Below are 24,163 nucleotides of genomic sequence, written 5' to 3' on the forward strand. Positions count from 1 at the left end.
TCTTTTGGTTGCGCTCTCCCTTATGGGTATGAGTTGCCACCGTCCTTCCCTCCCCAGACCCTGTCCATAGTTTTTCTACGAGCGGGATACACTGGGTAGGATAATGATGATGATGGTGAATCCCAAATCAACAAATTAAAGATGGTGTGCACACTTAATAAGTAATTGGAGCCCTTCTTGTTATTGTCATATGGTTTTAAGATGGTATATATGCTTGGCTTATGAAGTGTGTGCACCTCGGATTTCTCTGATAATATGTTGGTATTCACAATAAGTCCAACTCAATTTAAAAAACACACAAACTTGTATGCGGCCGCCTCATGCGTGCGACCAAATTAATGTTATACTTCCTGAATTCAAGCTTTAAAACACCCATTTTAAGACTTAAAAAGCCAAATCTAACACTTAAAACCCTTACTCCAAGCCTCAATCATCTTTCTCCAGAGGCTTAATTTAATTTTTTAGCTATCGACTTCAACCTTTAGAACACCCATTCGACCACTTAAAATGTCAATGTTAACTCTTAGAACCCCTACTCCAACCGTTAATTTTACAATTTACTTGTCAACTCTAACTGTAAAATATTGATTTCAAAACTTAAAATGTTTATTCCAATGATTTAAAGTTTGTTAAATCTAAAACTTAAAATGTCTATTTTAATGTTCAAAATGTTCAATTCAAACTTTAAAATGACAATTTTAAAAATATAAATTAAACCATAAGAAGTTGCGCATATGCGGTCGTCTAACATGAGATTTGTTGTTTATAAAATACTTAAAACTTGAGGATTGTTGGGCTGGAAACAATACATTGATCGGGCCAGACCCAGAATAATTAAGAAGTAGACAAAAAGCTGGGTATCTAAATCAAAATCAAATCAAAAGTTATAAAAAAGGAGGATGAGGCCGACGTGCTAAGAAGATAGTTGTATTGAATTAAAAAACGAAAGTATCACCACATTGGCACATTTGTAATTCAAAGATACTATAAAACTCAAAAAAGTCCTCACTCCTAAATCATTAGCCAGTGCCCAGTAGGGATAAACTCCTATAACCCAGGAAACAAAAACAGCTTCTAATTCCAATTCCATGGCTACTGCAGAAGAAACAGGGGCCATAGATGATTACACCAAAGATGGCACTGTCGATCTTAAAGGAAACCCAGTACGTAGATCCAAACGTGGTGGTTGGAGAGCTTGCTATTTTTTCGTTGGTATGTTTTTTTTTCTTTTTTTTTTTAATATGAATTCTGTTTTTTTCGCTGCAATTTGGCTCCATGAGTTTCTAACCAATCATGCACTGCACACATCCGTTTATTAACCATGATGATAATAATAATAATAACAATAATAATAAAAAAAAATTAACATAATTTTAAAAGGAATATCTCTTATAAGTTTAATAGTCATATTTATTACCCTTCAATTTCATTTTCTATCAAAATTCATTTAAATCATTACCATTAATTTGAAAATGTAATCATTTTCATGTTATCATTCATAGCAAGATATGAGATTTGTCTCAAATCGATTGTGTATGCAATTGGGATGGGGTTTATAGGCAAATAGACTATCTCACCTAATAAATTAGTCTTTTGACTGAGCTATTTTGTTTGTCTTATAATATTTCATTACCACCGATTACTACCGACAACCAAATAAATTGTTACTCCCTCTAATTCACCACTAAGGTCTCATTTACTCTATACACTCTATCCAATACACTTATTCAATCCTTAATATCTCTAATCGTGCATTATTAAAAATTATGGAAATTTAATATGAAAAATCCTTTGTAACAAATCAAACAAGATCCCACATGACTATATTTTAACTTATAGATTAATAATAAAATATAAATTAAGAGTAAGAGATGAATAGTGTATAAAAAGCAAATGTGTTGAATTGGATGGATTATTTTTTTAACATTTTACCTCATGTAATAAATTTCTTGCATATTTCTCATTAATAAGCGGCTATAGTTTGTATTATATGACTTGGCTGATATATGTGAAAAATTCAAAGCGCTGAAGATAGTAATTGTCGAGAGAGAGAGAAATATGAAGTATGTGGGATTGAGTGTTGAGGCCCATGAATTTCCTATTTTTGCCTTTGAAAAAGTGGAACACATACAGTTATAGATATATAATATTATTATTTCAGAAAAAATTATATAAGAACTACAACTTTTTACATGACATTTGATAAAAAGAGAAATAAACCAAACATTAAAAATGAGTGGGTTTATTAAAACTATGGGGATTAAATTAAAAAAAGAGATCGCAAAGAGGAAAACATGTAGTAAAAAAATCCTAAAAAACTCTATAAGGAGAGGAATGAGTAACGCTAAGCTAGCATAGGAATGAAATATTATCTAAAAATTACAATACAAGTTAAACCACTATTAAGCATTAAAAAAACAAATAAATAATTGTGTAACAAAAAATTTTAAGAAAAAAAACAAATTAGAAAAGTCAGGTTCTTATCTACAAATTACAAGTTAAACTACTGTTAAGCATTAAAAAAACAAAATTAACTGTGTAACAAAAAAATTTTAAGAAATGATATTTCTAACAATCCACTACAATAAAAACAATGCATTTATCTTTGTGCTAAATAAAAAAAATATAAATAAATAGAAAAAAGATACTTATTCACTTTGTTTTGTCTACTTTTTCATTAATAATAATATATGCTTTTGTCTTCCATATATAATTCCCGGATTCTTGAAAGAAGTTTGGAGTATTCGGTTGATGTGTATTTTTAGTCAAGGCTAGACAAAACATATTACTTCATCCTTCACTTTAACGTAATTTTATATTTAATGGGGTTTTTAATGTAGAAACCATTGTAGTTTACGGATTGCTTTAATAACTTGCACACTCTAAAACTTCAGCTTTTAAACTAAAATAAAACATTCAATGGATTATATACAATCCTAAAGGCTATAAATTGTCCACAAAGCTTTTATTTACAATTTCAATTAAAGTATAACCAACAAATTAAAACAAAAAGAGTATATTATTTTTCAAATTAAAATAGAAAATTATATAAGAGTTATGATATCCGTAACTCTAAAGAATAATATTTTTTAAGGATCATCATATTATATATATATATATATATATATATATATATATATATATATATATATATATATATATATATATATATATATATATATATATATATATATATATAAATAAATAAGAAAAGACTTGGAAAATTATAAATGACAACCTCTTAAAGCAATGTCAAATTGATTAAGTTAATAGCATAATAATTGATTATGTGATACTTTATTTTTATAAATTAACTAGTTAGATATCCGTGCAAATGCACTGTTTTTATAAAATCTAAAATTTATAAAAACTTGTTGCTCAAATATAATCTAAGATTATTTACGGCTTGTAAATTGAATTTATGAAATTTTATGACCTCTACCCTATTTTTTCTTGGGATTTATTTATGGATTTTTATATTGCTTTTTATTTACTTTTTAAGAGTTTTAACTATTTTTTTAATCTTGCCAACCTTTTTGATTATTATAAAAGTATGATTAGAAAGATTATTGTTGATTTAGATTTCTCACCTAATAAAGTAATTACAAACGGTAAGATAATAAGAAGCTTGTCATTTGTCATTTTACTTCAAAATTATTAGTATGTTTGATTTTAATAACATTATTTTAATGGATTTTAACAGTTTGGAATATAAGACTTTCGCATTATTTATTGTGAACATAATTATTAGTGTGAATTATATACCGGGACTGTTGCGCCTGTTATAATTATATATTCCTTCTATGATATCAATACTATATTTAAAATAATTTCCTAGGTATGACAATAATGCATGTAAAATGGACAATTATTCTATAAAGTTTATTATTTAGGTATAATTTTTTATTGTCATAAGATCTTTAGAATAACTAACCTCCTTTTTATTTGAAAATCTGCTTAAAATGATGCGCTGAATTGGACAATTAATTACTTAATTAATTGACACATAATAATATGTTAACCATTAAAAATAATGACTTTTGCCAAAGCACTCATGAGCTGTCATTTGTCATTTTATAATAAAATTATTAAATAGTATAATTTGAACCTAAACTAAGGCAAAATATTTAAAAGATTTTATTTTATTACATGAATTCTTTATATGATTATATGAAAAAAGTTCGTAAACAAATCATATTGTAGTTCAATCGAAAAAATCATATTGTAGCATTTATATATTCCTAAAATCATACATATATTTCATAAACATTACTAACATCAATCAGAATTTCAGATAATTAATTGTCCAATTTTAAAATAAAGTGGCCAAATTCTTGTGCTTAAAACAATATCACAAAAGATAAATTGTTGAATCATTAACAGTCGATATTCTTATCACAAACTATTACTATATTTTTTTTCACTTCTTCAATTCTCATTTAATGTTCCCATTTAGAATGTCTATATTAGAATATTTTAGATGGTGGTAATAGTAAGGTAAATAGTGATGATTATTTTATTGAATAAGAAAATAAATATAGAAAATGTGAGGATTATAAATATTTAAAAAGTATTAAAATAAAAAAACAGTTAAAAATGGACAAATTATAACCCCTTGCTAAATAGATTAATTTAAAGTGTTAAGAGTTGATTACGTGACACTTCATTTTCATAAATTACTTTAAAGCTAAATCTGGTTAAATATTTAGATTTAATTTTATCAATTCTTTTTATACCTACATAAGAATGGAAAAAAATTGAATATAAATGCTTACAAATATTTTTAAATATAAGTTATATAGATTGCTGAACCAACACAAATTATGCATTGTATGGGACCTATACGAGTTAAATATATTAACTAAAATACTTAAAATGTAAACTTTTTACTAGAAAATTATGTGTTAAAACATACTTCATCCGTTCCATAATACTTGTTATATTTTTCATTTTTTGCAATTTCATATTACTTGCTACATTTTTATTTTTAGTAATAAAACAACCATATAAATATCTATTTTACCCCTATTTTTATCCTACTATATATTTCATTAACTTTTATATCTACTATATAAATATCTATTTTACCCATATTTTTAGTTCAAAAGTTGTTTTCCTTTCTTTTTCCTGTTCAATTTAGAATTAAAATGGACGGTATAATTGTCTTTTATATGTTGTGCTCACCTTTTTTACTCCTGTACCCATACAAATATAGCATCAAAAACAAAACAGATGAAATAGATGTCTATAATTAGGACTTATAAGGGGCATAAAAACAACCTTTAATTCTTATGAAAAGTATAGTTTGAGAGTAATTATGCACCAAAGATGTTTTATTTTATAATCTTTGAAATACTTTTTTTTTTTGAATATAAATAATCATAGAAATATTAGTGTAAGTGACTTAAGGTGGAAAACAACAATATCTTTTATCATAGTCCCATGAAAAGCCATTGACACATGATTTAACCTTTGACCAATAAAAATCTATTCACTATCTGATATTGAAAAAGAAAGCATACATAATGTATTTATGTACTTTTCAAAATATATGATCTACAAAATTGTCTAAGTTAGAATAAGTTTAATTCATTGCTACTCCCTCTTTCTTAAATGATGTTCACATTTGTCATATTGGATAATATTGGATAATTTTATGTTTTATTCCTAAAAAAATCTTTCTATTTTTATTTTATAATTTTTGTCATATTTACTTTTATTTTTACATTTGTTGAAAAAATAGTCCTTAATTATTTTTTTTAAAATCTCAATAATCAATTCTTATGGTCCGTTTCCGACTTATACTTAAAACCAATATAAAATCTCTAATTCATAAAAATGTATATTTGTCTTTATATATTTTCATTTTATTTTATTCATGTAATGTCTTTATGTTCTCCATTTAATAAAGGTATTCATTTGGGTCATCGGTCAATTTTGAGTTAGATGTTTCGAGTCGATTCAAAATCTAGTCTTTTGTTCACATTGAATTTCAAGTCAGGTTAAGTCGAGTTTGGTTCTATAATTAAATAAATATTGAGTTATCGAGTTTATTTTGAACACCTCTATCAGTCAAAATCAAAATCAATATAAAATATTAATTATTACTATTTGTCTTATCAATATTCCCATCACAAAAATTTTAATTTTTTTAATTTCCATAAATATTTCTTATCGAATAACAATTGAAAACAAGGAATGCAAGTTGATACCAAAGTAATCTAAAAATCAACGGTCCAATGGATCATGCTAACATCAAACGCATGAGTCAAAAAGAAAGAGGTCCACATTCCCACAATCTTTGGACTATAACAACTGGCGTTTAACAGCCCTTCACTTTGGTATTATAAAGTTTCTAACTATGTATGGTATTGCTTATACTCTTATAGTTGACTTGCTATTTCTATTTTGGACTTTTATTATTCACAAAATTCTTAAATAATACGGTTATACTGTGAGATTATTTCTGTTGGGCTAACTCATATATATTTTATCTATTAATTAAATTAATTACTTATAATTTTAAAGTAATCGATTAAACAAATAAGTTAATTACATGAGTCTGTATCATAATGAAATGATCTTATACAAAACTAGCTGCTTATTACATAATCTTTTGTTCAGTACAAATTATTTGGTATGAATGACATAAAGATTAAGAATAATAAATATATGAAATTTTAGTGGATTATTATAGGTGAGGTTATATTTTTTAGTAGGATAATTATAGGTTCTAAAGTGTGTAAGAAAAATATATTGTAGGTTTTAGTAGGATAATATAAATGTAATTTTTACATGAAAAAAAAAAACTCAATGAGAAGTAATAAAATAATTTGAGACAAAATGAAATGATTATTTTATTAGTTCTGTAAAAACATATAATTGCTATCATGAGGAACTAATAATTGCATTTTAACAAATAAGAGCCATACCGTATAAAATATTAATGATTTAATTTAATATAAATGTTGATATATTTTTTTAATTCTTGAACCATATTTCTCTTGTCTTCTTCTTAAAGGATATGACTTGAGTATTGATTGTTTCTTCTACCCATCAAACTGAGTATGAGACGAAGAAGTCAGTATATATTTTATAGAGTAAAAATTTATGATAAATAATAATAATCTATGATTAAATTACTAAGTAATAGTTCTCTTTTCTCCTATACTTATTACATTTGACTTTGTACGCAATTCAATGTGTTATTTTGATCACTTATGAGTATATTGAATTGTATACATTTAAAAAGTATAAAAAGTAAATATTTTAAAAGTATCGATTAGACAATTCAAATAAGATCTTAGTCATAATATATATATATATATATATATATATATATATATATATATATATATATATTAAATATTCATTATTTTTCTTGTAACATTATTCATTACATCATTAAATCGTTGCATTGAATATTGCATTGCTTCAACTTTTCATATTTAAATAAAAAAAATATTATAAACTATTATGAGAGCACTAAATTAATTAAAAAATGGTTGTTGGTGATTGGGCAGTGTACGAAATATTTGAAAGAATGGCATTTTATGGGATATCATCAAATTTGGTACTTTATATGACAAAAAAACTCCATCAAGGAACTGTGGAATCTGCCAATAATGTGACCAACTGGGTTGGCACAATTTGGATTACTCCTATTTTAGGTGCTTTTATTGCTGATGCCTACCTTGGCCGTTACAAGACTTTTCTCATTTCTTGTGCCATTTATCTCTCGGTATATTTTTATAATTATCTCTTTTTTTTTTTTTTTTTTATTTTTAAACTCAATTTATGCTTTCTTTGTCTTATTGTGAATCATTTATTTGTATATGGATGGACATTTAAGGATTCGTGTCAGATTTAATTTTAAATCGTACTTAGACTCTTATTTTTTAGTTGGGTTCAATTTTTAAACTTAAGGTCTAGAAATTTAAACTTGGGTAAAATACTTTACTAAGTATTTAATATTTAGACTCTAAACCCTTATTTAGGAACATTTTCTCTAATTATTCAATATTGGATTATATATGCATTAGGAGTGAAATCAAGATTTTGAATTAAGGGGATCAAATAGTTGAGATATTAGCAAATTATTTACTATATAAAAACTATTTAAATTATAAAAATTCTAAAATCATTTAGACTGAAATGAACTTAAATGATAACAAAGAGTCGAAGCTTCCTTATAATTTTTCCTTTTAAAAAAATTAAATGTTATAACTCTATGTATTCACTTAGTAAGACTCCAAAAAATAAAATACTATTAAAGTAAGATAGTAAATATATAAACACACACTAACAGATGAAAGCAAAATCATGTAAGAATAAATTTATAAGATATTAAAAAATAATAATTTGAATTAGAAATTTGAACCCCTAACCTTGGGTTATAAATTTGTTACATTAATAATTGAGTTATAATAATTTTTGTTATTTTACACTTTTCAAACTATATATCATATATTAGTAAGAAAGACCAAAATTAACAATACAAAAGATCACATTTTTAAGAGGCCCGACCTCCTTCTAGCTTCGCCACTCTTATTTTTAACATATAGCCGTCCCCTTCTTTAAGCTTACCTTCTCGAAAAAAGAATAAAAAAAAATTATAATTTCTACCCTAAACTGATAGAAAACTGTTGATCGAAGACACAAGATATATGCTATATATACCTATCATATATGACTTGTATATTAAATTTGGTTAATATAAATACTTTTGTTAGGCTCTAAGCTTCTAACATACTTCTCTTTTATCTATATTTGCTTATTTGATAAATTAATCATTAAAATTTTTTATTTTATTTTATTATTTTGTAGCATAGAGCTATGAATATTTGTTTACAACTTGTTGTTAGAGACGGTCTCTCCGAGAGAAAATAAAAATATGGTTTTTCTGTCTCAAGACTGTCTTTTTAATAGACTGTCTCTCACAAGAGCAGTGACATTGTTTGATGTTCATTTTACTTATATTTTGTTCATTTGATTAGGGAATGACGCTATTAACCCTCACAGTTTCAGTCCCTGGGTTGAAACCACCACCATGCAATTCAGCCAACATGAGTGACTGTAAGAGGGCCTCACCACTTCAACTAGGTGTGTTCTACACTGCACTTTACATCCTAGCAGTTGGAACTGGTGGAACTAAGCCCAACATCTCCACCATAGGCGCCGACCAATTCGACGATTTTGAGCCCAAAGAAAAGGCCCAAAAACTGTCTTTCTTCAACTGGTGGGAGTTTAGCATTTTCTTTGGAACCCTTTTTGCTAATACAATCTTAGTCTATGTCCAAGACAATGTAGGTTGGGCTCTTGGATATGGACTTCCAACTATTGGTCTTGCTATTTCTATAGGTATATTTTTAGCAGGAACACCATTTTATAGGCATAGATTGCCTAATGGAAGTCCCTTCACAACCATGGCAAAAGTCATCGTGGCAGCTATTCAAAACAGAAAACAACCATTTCCTAACCACTCTAGTAAACTCCATGAGCTTGACTTGGATGATTACTCCAAACAGGGAAAATTTAGAGTTGACTTGACTTCTTCCTTGAGGTTAGTATTAATGACTGATCTTGAACAATTTTTATATATTTAACGCCAGGTATGAGGAGGACTTGTGTTGCATCTAGAGTTGTTTAATAGGTTGGGTTGTGTCGGGTCTAAGTTCTAATGGGTCGGATCGGTGCATGTCATGGTAAATTTAAATGGGCCGGTGCGTCGATGTATCTATGTGTATAATAATATCACATAAAAATATAAAAAAAGTGGTAAATTTTTTTTGCAACTAATTTCTATAAGTATCTGATTCGACTCATTACAATAAACCCCGTTAATGTTCCGACCAACTAATGACCCGTTAAAATGTGACCCGACCCTTGACCCGTTGGTTCGACCCGCCCCGTTGAACACCTCTAGTTGCATCCCTACACCTACACTTTTAGCCGGTATATGGCATATCATGTGATTACAACCATAAATTGAATCTTTTGGTTGAATTGGCTTCTTTACGGTTATATATAATACATAAATTTTTGTAGGTTCTTTAACAAAGCCGCAATCAACACTGGTACAAATAAACCATGCACAGTTACACAAGTAGAAGAAACAAAACAGATGTTAAGAATGATTCCAATCTTAGTGATGACATTTGTTCCAAGTACAATGTTGGCTCAAGTACAAACCCTTTTTGTCAAGCAAGGAACTACCCTTGATAGGAGCATAGGCAAGTTCAACATTCCTCCTGCATGTCTAACTGGATTTACAACATTTTCAATGCTTGTTTCTGTGGTTATTTATGATAGAATCTTTGTAAAACTCATGAGAAAACTAACAAAAAATCCAAGAGGAATTACATTACTACAAAGAATGGGATTAGGACTAGTCCTTCACACAATCATCATGATCATAGCATCTTTAGTAGAAAGGAAAAGACTAAGTTTTGCAAATGAACATGGTTTGGTTGAAAGTGGTGCACAACTTCCCTTAACAATATTTATTCTCCTCCCTCAATTCCTACTCATGGGGGTAGCTGATGCCGTCCTAGAAGTCGCAAAACTCGAGTTCTTTTACGATCAAGCTCCTGAGGGAATGAAGAGTCTTGGGACATCTTATTCTACTACAACTATTGGTATTGGGAATTATATAAGTAGCTTCTTGTTATCAACCGTTGCTCATATCACTGCAAGGAATGGACACAAAGGTTGGATATTGAACAATCTTAATGCTTCGCATCTCGATTATTACTACGGATTCTTTGTCATACTTAATGTAGTGAATTTCATAGTTTTTATATTTGTTTCTAGGTTCTATGTTTATAGAGCTGAGACTTCTAATTCAATGGAGGTTCTCAAAGAAGAATTAGAACATTAGGTCTTGTAATGTATTCCAAGGGTTTGGGTGTTTCTTTTACTAAGAGTATGTATAGACATTGTTATTTCTAGATTGCTACTATTAGTTTTGAAATTTCAGACAAAAAAGTGTGTGGAATTTGTATCCTTTGATGTTTGGTAATACATAAATTATTTACCATAGAGACAAAGAAAGTATAGATGTATAGTTTATGTACTCAAGGCTTTATTAATCTTAGCAAAATGCCAACGACCGAACCTATCACATGAACAAAAAACCGAAAGAATAAAAAGAAAAGATCCCGAGCCAGATTAGTACAATGTTCACCTCTAGTAGGGTAGATGGTTTCTGAATTCTGATATAGATTGATACAAGCTTTTTTACAGTTAAATCTCCGTCACATAATGAAAACCATTTCTTTTGATATCTATATATGTATATATGTATGTATAAAATAGTCTATAACCACAACATTATCTCCCAACTATACAAACTTTCTTCAAGAAAATGTTCTATTGATTATCATCATAATCATCTTCTCTTAGGCAATTGGAATGTTCTCTTCAAGAAAAGGTTAGCAGACCGATCATTTCGATGACATAATACTCTAAGTATCGTATTAGGATCTGATCTGTTCCATCTTCCTGTTGTAGGTGGCATTGGTAGCCTTTTCCCTGTTGCATTTACTCCAATGCCACTCCTTTCACAAGCCACAATGCTGAAATCTTCAACTAGTTGTTCGGTTGACTGTCCCATAAGATCGACCACCCCTTGAACTACTTCGGCTTCTTTCTCCACATCATCTTCAGCTATCAATCCGACTCCACTAGTACGAAAAACCCTCTTTAAGCTTTCGAAATCCTCCACTATCATCTGATAATCTGACCTGCAAAAGGTTCTGGTACTCCCTCCTGCAAGCAGCACCATTAAGAAGCATTCAAACGTGGCCTTCATCACTTCCTTTGCTGCTAATGGTTGTGCATGATCAATCAAAATCGCGCTTAAAAGTGTGAGATTTTGCTTTAGTGTTCGCAATGTAGGCCTAATCCTTGAGTTGGAGACACTGAATACATAGAGACATTCATAAAAAGCTGTATTTAAGTCTAGGAAAACAAGTCTGTACGCTGTGACCTCAGCAACATGTTTGATCGCACCCTGTATTGAGGCGCGTGCAAGCTCAAAGTAAGTAGTTGGGTTGCCTAAACTTCTCCTGCTGTTTGCGTATAGTTTTTGGGTGTTTGGATTGACACGTGGTGAGAGGGCGAGGGTCTTTTCAAGCGAGTTAACGTGGGAGAGGAGGAAGTGCAAGGTGTTCAGGCGGATGTAGTGACGTTGAGTTCCACGACTTGTTGATGGCCTTCCATGATGACCTTCAATTGTAGCCATATAATTTTGAAGCTCGTGCATGCCAACATTACAACCTGCTCTTTTCCAAAGTTTTATAAACTTTGAATCTCTATTGCATCTTGTTAGAGCAGGAAGTGTAGGGACATAACTCTGCTTTGTTCCTATATTCAACAATTGTGTGTCAAAATATATATACTCCTATAGGATTACTATCAAAGAGATGATAAAAATGATCTTACCACAAGCTTCAACAAAGCTTGAATATTCTCGTATTACACGCTCTAGACCATCAGCTAGATCTCGAACTAAATCATCGGAGAGCCCAATGGGAATTTCAAAAAAGTCTTCAATTGTTTGCTTAACTATCTTCATTAGTTCCACTGCTGATTGTGCAAATGACTCTGCTTTTGATTTTGGATTCCATGTCTTACGAAAATTAAGAAAGGCGTTAGTAGTCCTTTAGCATTTAACATGCACATTTCGACTATAAAAGAGAATACTGTTTGCATTGTTTACAAACTTACTTCGGTTTCCTTGGCTCTTTGGACATAATCTCTACCCTTACCTAGCCTCTCCTCAATCCACTTTCTCAAAAGTCTAATAATGATGGAGTCAACTTCATAAGGAACCATATCTCGAACAATAGACTTTCCTCCATCATCACAATCAACAGTGTCTTCAACTACCATCTGCACCAAAATCTTCTCGAGTCTTCCAGCTTTGTGAAGAACACTAATGGTCTCAGTCGTTAGCATGGATGCTCCGGCCAAATACTGCTGCAAAATAGCTCCATAACAGTTTTGTAAGGTCACTGATGCAATTGCTGCCGATACTGGGTGCCATTTCTTTAGTATGTTGCTGTAAGTTTCCTTCTCTTTTGCAGCCAATTCTTCTGTTCCTTTTGCTAATGCTATAAGTGCTTCACTGACCTCTTTTTCGCCTTCCAATTGCATATTGGCTATTTTCATATTTTCTGCCATCTGAAGCGTTCCATAGTGTTAAATTGAGCTGAATTATTGTGAATACCAATATATTATCGGGAAAACACGAGGTGCACACACCTCATAAGCCAAGGATATATAACATTCCAAAACCATATGACAATGGGAAAAAGAGCTCTAATAACTTATAAAGTGTGCACACCATCTTCAATTTGTCGATTGGGATAAACCATCCCAATACATAGTATGTTAGATAGTCTAGAACAAAATCAACCTGATCTGAATAAACAAATAAGATTGAAGAACATAATACCTTGGTAAATGCATTGCTTACAGAAGACCGAATGTAAAAATCAACCCGATTATCAGACAACTGAAGTACATCCTCGGCTTGTTCTTGTCTAGCGGCCACAGTAGCAGCAACATCATCATCCAAAATCTTTCTAGCTTGCAACACAACAGGCAATAAGTTATCAAATCCAGAAGAACTCTTGATTGGAAAGGAGTGATGATAATCAAGCAGCTTCTTTTCGGACCACCCAATAATAGAAGTCATGACAGAAGCCAAAGTCTTAACATAAGCTTGATCCCTATCTTCGGTCTTCTTAGCATCATTTGCAACATCAAGAAGCATAGTCAGTGTGGCACACAAAAGATCAGGCTCGGTTTGACCAGTTAAAACATACTGCTGAAATAAGACCCAAGTAAAACACAGATTATGAAAAGCTCTATTAATTCCCAATGTTGTCCATGTCTTTTTCATCAACTCGAGGAGTTCATCCACCTCGTCTAATACAGCAGTTTCATCTTTGAGATCGAAAATAGAATAGAGTAGGGAAACATAGAGGTGTAAGTTAAGTGGATATCCGTCAGCCCAATGACAAATATCAGTGGGGTTGCCATTAGCCCCGCGCCATGCTAAGGACAGGACAGCATTACAGAGTTGTTTCATGGTTTCAGAGTTTTTGTTAGTGTCAATTGGTTTGTCTTGATTTTGTTGAATGATATTTTGGAGTTTTGATGCAAAGGAATTACGTTTCTCTAGTGGGAGTGATGGATGAAGGATTAAGCCTGTTTCTAGAATTTTTAACTGTCGTTTTTGCCAGTAATGGAACTCTGTATGATCACGGAATTCAGATGGTTTTAAGTGGCGTAGTAGCTCTAGTGGAAGGATTATTGTTTCTGCTCGTCTTCCCATCTGCACCAAATCACACCATTCAAATCATTTCAATTTATTTCAGGAGAATCTAATCAATTAACACTGTGGATTAAATAGTTCATTTAATATATATTATGAGAATACAATCAGACTGAAATTCACTACTTATCATATTAAAAAGCTTTACCCTCAATAAAGGCAGAATATATCTTGGACCAATTGTTAAAGCAAGTGCCAATAATCTTAATGACGACATTAACTTTAAACATATAATCGAACATGCTTTGTCTTTTACTTTGGAGAGGGTAAATAAAGATGTGTCGGATTTGGGTGGTTTAAGGTTTGGGACGGTTGATGAGAGTTGCTTGATCAAAGCAACAAAGAAAGAAGCATACTGTGAGTGGCTTGACCAGCCGCTCGATCGAGCAGAACCTAGCTCGATTGGTCTAGCGGTGTTGGCTCGGTCGAGCAGAATGTCCAAAACAAGTCAGTAGCTTCATGGGAAGCTCACTCGACCGAGCGAGGTAGTGGCTCTGTCGAGCGGTAGTCAAGCAGACTGCATTAGATCCTATTTTTAGTCAGAATTTGTAGTGACTATGCAATAATGTAGTGCATCACTCTATTGTTTATTGTAATGTTTATTGTCATAGTTAATTAGGATGTTAATTGGGATATTACATGTGAGTTTATGGTGATTTATGAGGGAATACTAAGAGTGATGAATACCTTGCCTATAAATAGGATTCATCACTCATAGTAACAACCAAAAAACCACACGTATTGTTGAGAGGGCTATTGCATTGTTAGAAACTTGAGAGTGTTCTTACTTTGCTTTAGTATTTATGATCCAGAGAGATTGTTCTCAAGAGAAGGGGAAGTTTAGTATACTTGTAATTGTTGAATTAAATATAATAAACTACATTTGAGGGGGAGGTATCCAAGATACCTCATATACACTTGTGTTTATCTTTGCATTATATTTTTCATTTGTTTTTCATTATTAAACCTATTTGAGGCTTTCATTTCAATTGGTATCAGAGCGGGAGAGCTTCTTGGGCTATTTGGGGTGTGAAAGTGAGGTTAAAAGAGCAAGAAAGACATAATGAGTGAAGGGAAAAGTTTTACTATTCCATTGTTTGATGGAAAAATCAACTTCGCCATATGGAAGAGTTCGGTGGAAGATTATTTGGTGCAACAAGGTATCGATGATGCGCTGTTGAAGGAGAGACCAAATAATATAGAAGAAGAAAAATGGACACAAATAAGAAAGAAGGCGGTAAGCACAATTCGGCTTGCCATTGCACCTGAAATCAAGTATCACTACTTGAAAGAGACCGATCCCGGTGAGTTGTTGGAAAAATTACAAACGGTGTATGCTTCCAAATCCCTAACTAATAAACTTTGCTTGAGGTGGGAGTTGTATCAACTCATAAAAGATGAGGAAACAACAATGCAAGACTACATTAACACATTTAACATGTTGGTGTGCCAATTGTAAAATGCCGATGAAAAGTTGACCGATGAAGAACAAGCTCTATTACTTTTGGCTTCACTTCCCAAGAACTATAGAAACATAGTCCAAACATTGCTCATAGGTAGGGATTCTATCACTCTTGATCAAGAATTAGCGGCGTTGAGAGAGAATGATAGGTTCATGGTGAGAAGAGAGGGGGAAGAAAAGAAGAGTGTTAGGGATGGCTTGTTTTGTGAGGGTTCTAATAGGGGGAGAACCAAGGAAAAGGGATATCAAGGAAGGGGTAAGTCTCATGGAAGGGGTGACCTTAGTAACAAAGAGTGTTACTATTGTAAGAAGAAAGGGCACATACAAATGATGTGCAAGTAATTTAAGGAAGACCTTAAGAGAATGAAAAAATTAAGGGATAGTGGGAGAAATGAGAATGAGAGTAGTGAGAGTGCTGCTCTAGGCTTTGTTGAAGATGATGACTATGATGGGGCTCTATTAGTTGATGGGGGAGTGGTTCATAGCAAGGGATGGGTAATAGACTCCGGTTGCTCATTCCACATTTGTTGTGAAAAAGAAAAATTTACTAAGCATAGTTATGGTGATAATGGCCTTGTTACTTTACCAAATGATGAAAAGGTGAAAGTAGAAGGTATTGGTGAGGTTATGATTGAGACACATAGATGTGTAAAAAGAAGACTTGGTGATGTAAGGCATGTACCTAAGTTTGAGAGGAATCTTATTTCATTGGGTAGACTTGAGAGTAAAGGATGCACTTTCAAAGCAAGTAGAGGGGTTTTGAAAGTCATTAGAGGGAGCATGGTGCTCATGAAGGGAGTAAGGAGTAAGAGGAACTTGTATGAGTTACAAGTTGATTGTGGTAGCGTAGGCCACAAAGGTGTTGGTGATAGTGTGTTTGGGTCAAAGAGAGTTACTTTTGAGGATGGTAAGAGTATTGGATTTGAGGGGGAGATTGTTAAAACAAGTGCCAATAATCTTAATGACGACGTTAACTTTAAACATATAATCGAACATGCTTTGTCTTGTACTTTGGAGAGGGTCGATAAAGATGTGTCGGATTTGGGTGGTTTAAGGTTTGGGACGGTTGATGAGAGTTGCTTGATCAAAGCAACAAAGAAAGAAGCAGACTGTGAGTGGCTTGACCAGCCGCTCGATCGAGCAGAACCTAGCTCGACTGGTCTAGCGGTGTTGGCTCGGTCGAGCTGAATGTCCAAAATAAGTCAGTTGCTTCATGGGAAGCTCACTCGACTGAGCGAGGTAGTGGCTCTGTCGAGCGGCAGTCAAGCAGACTACATTAGATCCTATTTTTAGTCAGAATTTGTAGTGACTATGCAATAATGTGGTGCATCACTCTATTATTTATTGTAATGTTCATTGTCATAGTTAATTAGGATGTTAATTGGGATGTTACATGTGAGTTTATGGTGATTTATGAGGGAATACTAAGAGTGATGAATACCTTGCCTATAAATAGGATTCATCACTCATAGTAATAACCAAAATAAAACACATATTGTTGAGAGGGCTATTGCATTGTTAGAAACTTGAGAGTGTTCTTACTTTGCTTTAGTATTTATGATCTTGAGAGATTGTTCTCAAGAGAAGGGGAGGTATATTATCTTTGTAATTGTTGAATTAATATAATAAACTACATTTGAGGGGGAGGTATCCAAGATACTTCATATACACTTGTGTTCATCTTTGCATTATATTTTTCATTTGTTTTTCATTGTTAAACCTCTATGAGGCTTTCATTTCACCAATTAATGTTTGGATGATTTATTTAGTTTTAAAGCCAACAAATATAATCTTATAATTTATAGTTTTAGTTATATATAATGCGTATATAAATCATTGATTCTTTTTTTTTGTTCTAAACATATCTAAATATAATTAATGATTTCAAAAAAATTAATGTAATTATAAGTAATATTAATAATCTAAAATCTAATTATTCTTTTTCACAACACTAATTCAAATGAGATGGTCTCACGGTGAAATAATTTTTATCGGGCTGGTTCAATAAACACTTTTTGTCTTATAATGATCACCTATAATCTTAAAGTGACCACTTACAGTTTAAAAATAATCACTTTTTATAATCTTAGAGTGCTTACTTATAACCTTAAAAAGATCACTTACGATCTTAAAGTAATCAATTAAAGAAAAGGGCTAATCATATAGGCTCCTCTCATGTTGAGAGGGTTCAATATGACCAGGCTCTATAAAATAGATTTAATTATATAAAAACCAATATCGACACAAAATCTAAATTCAAAACGACTTCAAACACCAGACTCAAAATCAACACAATGAGCCGAAAGAACACCCCTACATAAATACCTATTATTTCAATGAAACAAGGATGTATCATGGGGTCGAAAGTAGTATGCAACTTGTAAGTATATATTTCATTTAGTCAAATAGCTAAGATTCATGAACAACGAAAAGCATGCATACTTGGCCAACAAGAGTTCTCATAAGGGTCTTACGAAGCCGATTATCACTTTGTTCGGTAACCCTCATTTGTAACCTCATTATCTCCGCCGATGTTAATGGCCGTCTGATTGTTCGTGTTGGCACGCTGAATGAAATCCCTGGACTACTCTGACTATGCGAATGCCCAAAATGTCCATACGCATGCGGCGATGATGCTCCTTTATTATTAGACCCAGATCCAGACCCTGTTACTCCACCCAGAGATGACCTTCTAGAAGGCATTCTTTTTAATGTCCGTAGTCCTAAGGCCCTTTTTATTCTACTATTAGTCACCATCCCTACCCCGGTCCCACGCGTTGACCCTGGTGAATCCGGTCCATTGTTATTATTATTTTCTCCATGTTGGTCATTATTATGTGAATAATATGCCAATGCGGTTCGACCCCCAAAACCAGGGGCGGACCGACACGAAGTAAAAAACACTTCGTATGCAGTTTCACGTATATCATCTCTATCTACCCCATTCAATTTCCCAAATGGCCATGATAAATTCGGGTCGAGCTCTGGTTCGAAACCCATAGCTTGAGAGGTACAATTATTGGAGCCCGATAATCCTTGACGATGATGAATTTGTTGATTTGTATGGGTTGTCTCACGGCGGGTTTGGAATCCCATTAATGACTTATAAATTCCTTTTTAGGTGAAAAAAGAAAAATGTATAGGAGATTAATGGGAGCTTTGAAAGAATATAGGGGTAGAGGAATTAGGGAGGTAGCTAGCACGGATTCCGATGAAAAGAATTAACGGCCAGCTACCCGGCGGGAGAGAAGGGGGAAAGGAGAATAAGAGCATTCAAAAAAGTGAGGGACCGTAAAAAATGGATGTGTTGTATTAAGGGATATTACAACAAAGAAATGATAGGTGGATAATATTGATGATTAATTTGGAAGTTGAAAAATAATCTAAAAATTGTTTTTTCGAGGAAAATGAGGAAAGTATTAAGGGTTGTGATCATGCTATTATTAGTAAATTTATATTTTATTGTTTAAGTTTGTTGTCCTTAATTATATTGTAACATAATATATGCTACAATCATTTTATCTATTGAGCAATCTGTTTTTTTAATTGAATATATCATTTGCAAAATGTTTTAGTGTTGTTGAGTTGAGCAAACAGAGCAAGCTCCTCTGGCTTCGTTTCTTGCTTACCATATGTCCGTTGGAACCATAGTCATCAACGCTCAATGTACTTCTTGACCTAGCTTAGAATGGGAAGCCTTAAAGCCTAAGGTTTGCTTCAACTAAGCACCCACTATTACAATGTAGTACTTGTGTCTTCTTTTTTCTTTCACTAACATACTAAATTAATTTTCTTAATTTTGTTTTATTACTTGGTGAACAAAACTCACCAATAATCTAACATTTTTATGTCAAAGTTGTTCACATATCGCAAATTTTTGGTGTTAAGTTTTTCAATTCTTATTTAAGTGATAAAAATATCGATTATACTTTATCTTTAACGGTCTATTTGGTTAATGGTACTAAATAACGGTAAAGAGAATAATTTATAGTGTAAAATTTCATCAAAAGTTCCATGTCATTCTCATGGTGATGAAACTTTAATTAAAAAAAGTTTTTTTGTTTATGAATTTTCATTTCCATTTAATACCATCTCACCCAATAGTAATACATTAGAATGAAATTTATGAAGAAAATGAAATGAGTGAAGTTGGACAAGCATGACCATAAAGTAGCCAAGAGATTTTTCTACCAAAATTACGCTAGTTTTTATTTCAATTACCACCGGTTATTATCACCCACCAAACAAACCGTAAAGCGTTTGGATCAAGATCATCTAAATATTTTATTCTTAAGAGATTTTTCTACCAAAATTATACTAGTGTTACTTCTATTATTACTATTTATTACCATCCACCGTATGAACAACAAATATAATTTTTGTAAACTCTTTGTCTTCTTAATTTTGCACTCTATTGTTGCTATACAAGAACCGAGCTTATATCTTTCTAACCACGTTAATGTGCGCAAAAGTATAAATCTTCTAAAGGACAAGTCAATTATTATACATAAAAAATAAATATTAGACTTGATTTGATAAAATACGAACTAATTAATAATGATGACCAATTTATAATAAAATAATATAAAAATTGCACTACCACAATGTATTGTAATGATATCATACATGAATCCATCATATACTAGTCACACTCTATTAAATGTTCAATAATCAAGTTGATATTTTTTACGTCATTTAACGTAATTAATCGAGTATACAATAAGACATTAATTTAGTTTACATTGAGAAACGTTTATATTTTAATAGAGACCGATAAATGCCAAAGGACTGCTATTTGATCGTTGCCTAAGCTTAATGTTGCTAATCCTACCTTATATGTCATAAATGTTTTCAAAACACTACCACTTAATGTCAACCGTTAGTTGACCGTCACGTTGTGCGTTGATTTGGCATGTATGTGGCACGTGACTCATTCCTTCTCTTACTATTCCTGGAGAGAGATTACTCTTCACTCACTGCTACAATTCAATCAACATTTGAAACTTTTCAATTTTATTCCTCTATTAACGAATTGATTCCCGACTTACCACACGACTTGGCTATGAAATATCTCTTGAGAGTACCAATCACTTCTCATCCAAGTCTTAGATTGGTTTCTTAGTCAACGGAAATCCAACATTTCTAATCCTTTTTTTTTCTCTCCGTTGAATTACTAACTTCGCTAAAAATCAAATATTCTTGATTCAGTTCTCTCCATCACCATATGCTGAAAAATCCACCATTTTTGAAGTATCAGATTTCATAGATATCAACATTGAGGAAAACTAACAACCGATTAATGAAATCAGATTGCTGAATTACAACCGATATCGACATAGAGTATTTAAATAAAGTTTTTTTCTTTCTTCTCATGAATCAACATTCTTGATTTTTAATCCTTTCCCTCTTTTCAATATTCTTTTATTTTATGTCACAAAACAAAAAGACTCTACCCTTTTCTGATTCAACCTCCCTTCGACACAACCACACTAATCCTGACCATCACATTTTCAAACAAAAACCAAAAACCCAATGTACTCTTCTTCCTTTCGACATTCTCTCTGAAAATTGAGATAAAGGCCTAAAATCGAGTGCGGTTGTTAAGTTAGAAGGGAAGAAAAATGGTAGAATGTAAATGATGGGGAAATAATGAAGTTTAATTGGAAAATAAAAGTATCGAAAGGGTTGATACTAAGTTTTGTTTTTAATATTTTGTATGTGTTTGTAAATACTAATTTTTATGTAATAAGGTCTTTAGGTTAATTGTATGTTGTTTTATTATTTATATTTGAATTGAATGTGATTTTAGTTATGTATGTAGTTGTTATTTTGTTGAATATAATAAATTTAATGAAGAAAAAAATGGAGACCATAAACATTAAAAATATTAAATAAAAGTTAGTGGAAAAAAATATGAGGACCACAACTAACAAAAAAATATTTTTATAAATTTAGTGGAAAATATGTAGGATTATAAAGAATAGTATCAATTACCAACTACAGTCTTGAAATTTAGTCATTCTAAAATAAACAACCTCAAAGATTTTTTTTTTTTATAAACAACAGCCTTCAAATTACTAAACATGATATTGATGCAGCCACTTTACCGAATGACCTGCTAAATGACAGTTAACCACGGTAAATGATTTTTGACTTTCAATTAAATTCATTTATATAACCTAATTTTCCGATTACACCAAATTAAACCCAATCTCACTCTAACCCTTTCTAATCACCACCCGACACCACCACCACCACCAATAGCCCCTGAAAATCTGACAAAATATCCATGTTCTTCCTCAATCATATCAAATCTGATTTTCGTTTTAAGTTTCTATTTCTTTCTTTAATTGAATTTTAATTCAATTTCTTCTTTTTATTCTTTGTGTACACAATAAGGCTCTGGTATAATAGAGATATCACCAATTAAAGATTCTCAGCAAAAAAATACAAAGCTGTAATACATCTAAGTCATGAAAAAGTTTTTAATTTCTTCAATTTTATCAATCCAGGATTCTCACCAACATTTCTTCAATTTCTTCAATTTCACCAATGGAGGATTGTCACCAACATTTCTTCAATTTCAACAATGAAGATATTACCTAGAATTCTCATTTCCACAATCATCATCACAAAATTAAGAATATTTCGAATTACCTGTAGGAATTTGAAGAATCTTTAAATGTAAAGCTTCATCAAAACCTAGCAGTTATAATTTTTGAAGTAGAAGATCAACAATGGCTTCGAGAAGAGCAATATTCTTTATTACCCTATATATCAAAATTATCTCTCCAAATTTAGCATTTTCAGGAGGAATGAAATAGTCTGCGCAAAATTCAAAGCAATTCTGCTCATTTTGATGTCGATTTGAAGGTAACCCAAACTAAAATGGCGGAGTTTTTGCAAGATAAGAATAAGAATTTAAATCAGATTTTAGATCCTTTTGGTATTAAGTTGAATTCGGAGTCGGAGATGGCAAGTTTGGGTCCTTCTCCTGATATTCCTTCTCTTAGTTTGGTGGTAGTAGCGGTGTTCGCGTGGGGGAACGGTGGTGATCGGGGAGGGTTAGAAAAAGGTTGGGGAAGAAGGGTTTAATTGGGTAATTAAGTTAGATTAATGAATTAATTGAAAGTCAAAGTCATTTACTTTGGTTAACAGTTATTTAGTAGGTCATCTGGTAAAGTGACTGTATCGATGTCGTGTTTGGTAATTTGAAGACTGTTATTTGTAAAAAAAAAAACCTTCGAGGCTGTTTATTCTAAAATGACTAAATTACAAGGCTATATTTAGTAATTGATCTTAAAATATAAAAATGTTAAAATAAAGTTAGTGGAAGATATGTGGGAACCATAAGTATTATTAATATATTAATTTAGGATGAATAAGGTTATTTTTGTTTAAAATTGGTGACATAAACAAAAATATTTTTTGTAGGAACAATAAATGAAATACCTCAAAATGTCAAATGTGAACTTCTTTAAGATATGGAGGCAGTATGTTTTTTAGGCTGAAAACTTATTTTAAGATTTTACAAAGACATTAAACATTTAAATTATTATTTATATTATGTTTAATGTGTTTAAATTTTCTATTATTTTTATGTAATTACTTATAATCTATATTGTATACTGTATGATTTAATGATTATGTTTCATATATATTCGTAATATATATTTCAATCTAATAGTAATACTTTTACAGTTTTTAAAACATATCAATTTATGATTTCAATATGATTTAGGAGTCATATAATAAATTAATTACATATATAAAATTAGTAATTTTTATTTAAATAATTCATAAATCGTGCTTGACACGAGAATCTATTTAGTAGGGCTCTAAATCTATTCTAAGTTAACTCCCTAAAAAGTAGAAAATATAGTATTTATATATTAGGTCTCGAAGTCGATGAAAAAGAAACAGAAGAAGAGCTGGCGCAGGCAATCTCGCTCGAAGCGGCATTAGTCTAACTCGAAACTGGGCAATTGCGCTTGAGACCATACTTAAGTTCGACGAAGCTTCACACTTAAGCATAAGTAAATTTCCTCATCAGGGCTTCCACCGAATTGATGTGAGCCTCGCTTGAAGCTATGAGTCTCACCCGAAATTTTGCTGAGTTCTCTCGAAACTTAGTACATAAGGTATCAGAACTTTACTTTTAATGTACCTTCGACTGAAGCTACTGAATTTCACCTGAGATCATGCACAGAGCCTCTAAATGGCTAGAAACCTCATCAAATGACCTTCAAACATTCAACATTTTCAATAAAAGCCTTCATGAGCTACGATATAGTGTTAAACATGCAATGATGTATCAATAAAGCTCGATAGACATAGTTGAGGACCGAGATGGCTGG

The 24,163-nt window shown here is 31.5% G+C and overlaps 2 protein-coding genes across 2 annotated transcripts; one reads left to right on the forward strand and one right to left on the reverse strand.

Annotated features, from left to right (window-relative positions):
- The first annotated feature begins 817 nt into the window (after positions 1 to 817).
- LOC130809750 (protein NRT1/ PTR FAMILY 5.2-like) lies at positions 818 to 11,040 on the forward strand. Its single transcript, XM_057675542.1, has 4 exons — positions 818 to 1,212; positions 7,524 to 7,741; positions 8,997 to 9,562; positions 10,048 to 11,040. Exons 1-4 carry the CDS (start codon positions 1,089 to 1,091, stop codon positions 10,877 to 10,879), a joined length of 1,740 nt encoding a protein of 579 aa, XP_057531525.1. The 5' UTR covers positions 818 to 1,088; the 3' UTR covers positions 10,880 to 11,040.
- Positions 11,041 to 11,323: 283 nt separating this feature from the next.
- LOC130809745 (protein unc-13 homolog) lies at positions 11,324 to 19,297 on the reverse strand. Its single transcript, XM_057675531.1, has 5 exons — positions 18,249 to 19,297; positions 13,460 to 14,344; positions 12,730 to 13,185; positions 12,445 to 12,631; positions 11,324 to 12,366 (listed from the first exon to the last, which is right to left on the reverse strand). Exons 1-5 carry the CDS (start codon positions 18,900 to 18,902, stop codon positions 11,390 to 11,392), a joined length of 3,159 nt encoding a protein of 1,052 aa, XP_057531514.1. The 5' UTR covers positions 18,903 to 19,297; the 3' UTR covers positions 11,324 to 11,389.
- Positions 19,298 to 24,163: the final 4,866 nt, after the last annotated feature.

The sequence above is a fragment of the Amaranthus tricolor genome, chromosome 1, assembly GCF_026212465.1.
Source record: "Amaranthus tricolor cultivar Red isolate AtriRed21 chromosome 1, ASM2621246v1, whole genome shotgun sequence".
Lineage (NCBI taxonomy): Eukaryota > Viridiplantae > Streptophyta > Magnoliopsida > Caryophyllales > Amaranthaceae > Amaranthus > Amaranthus tricolor.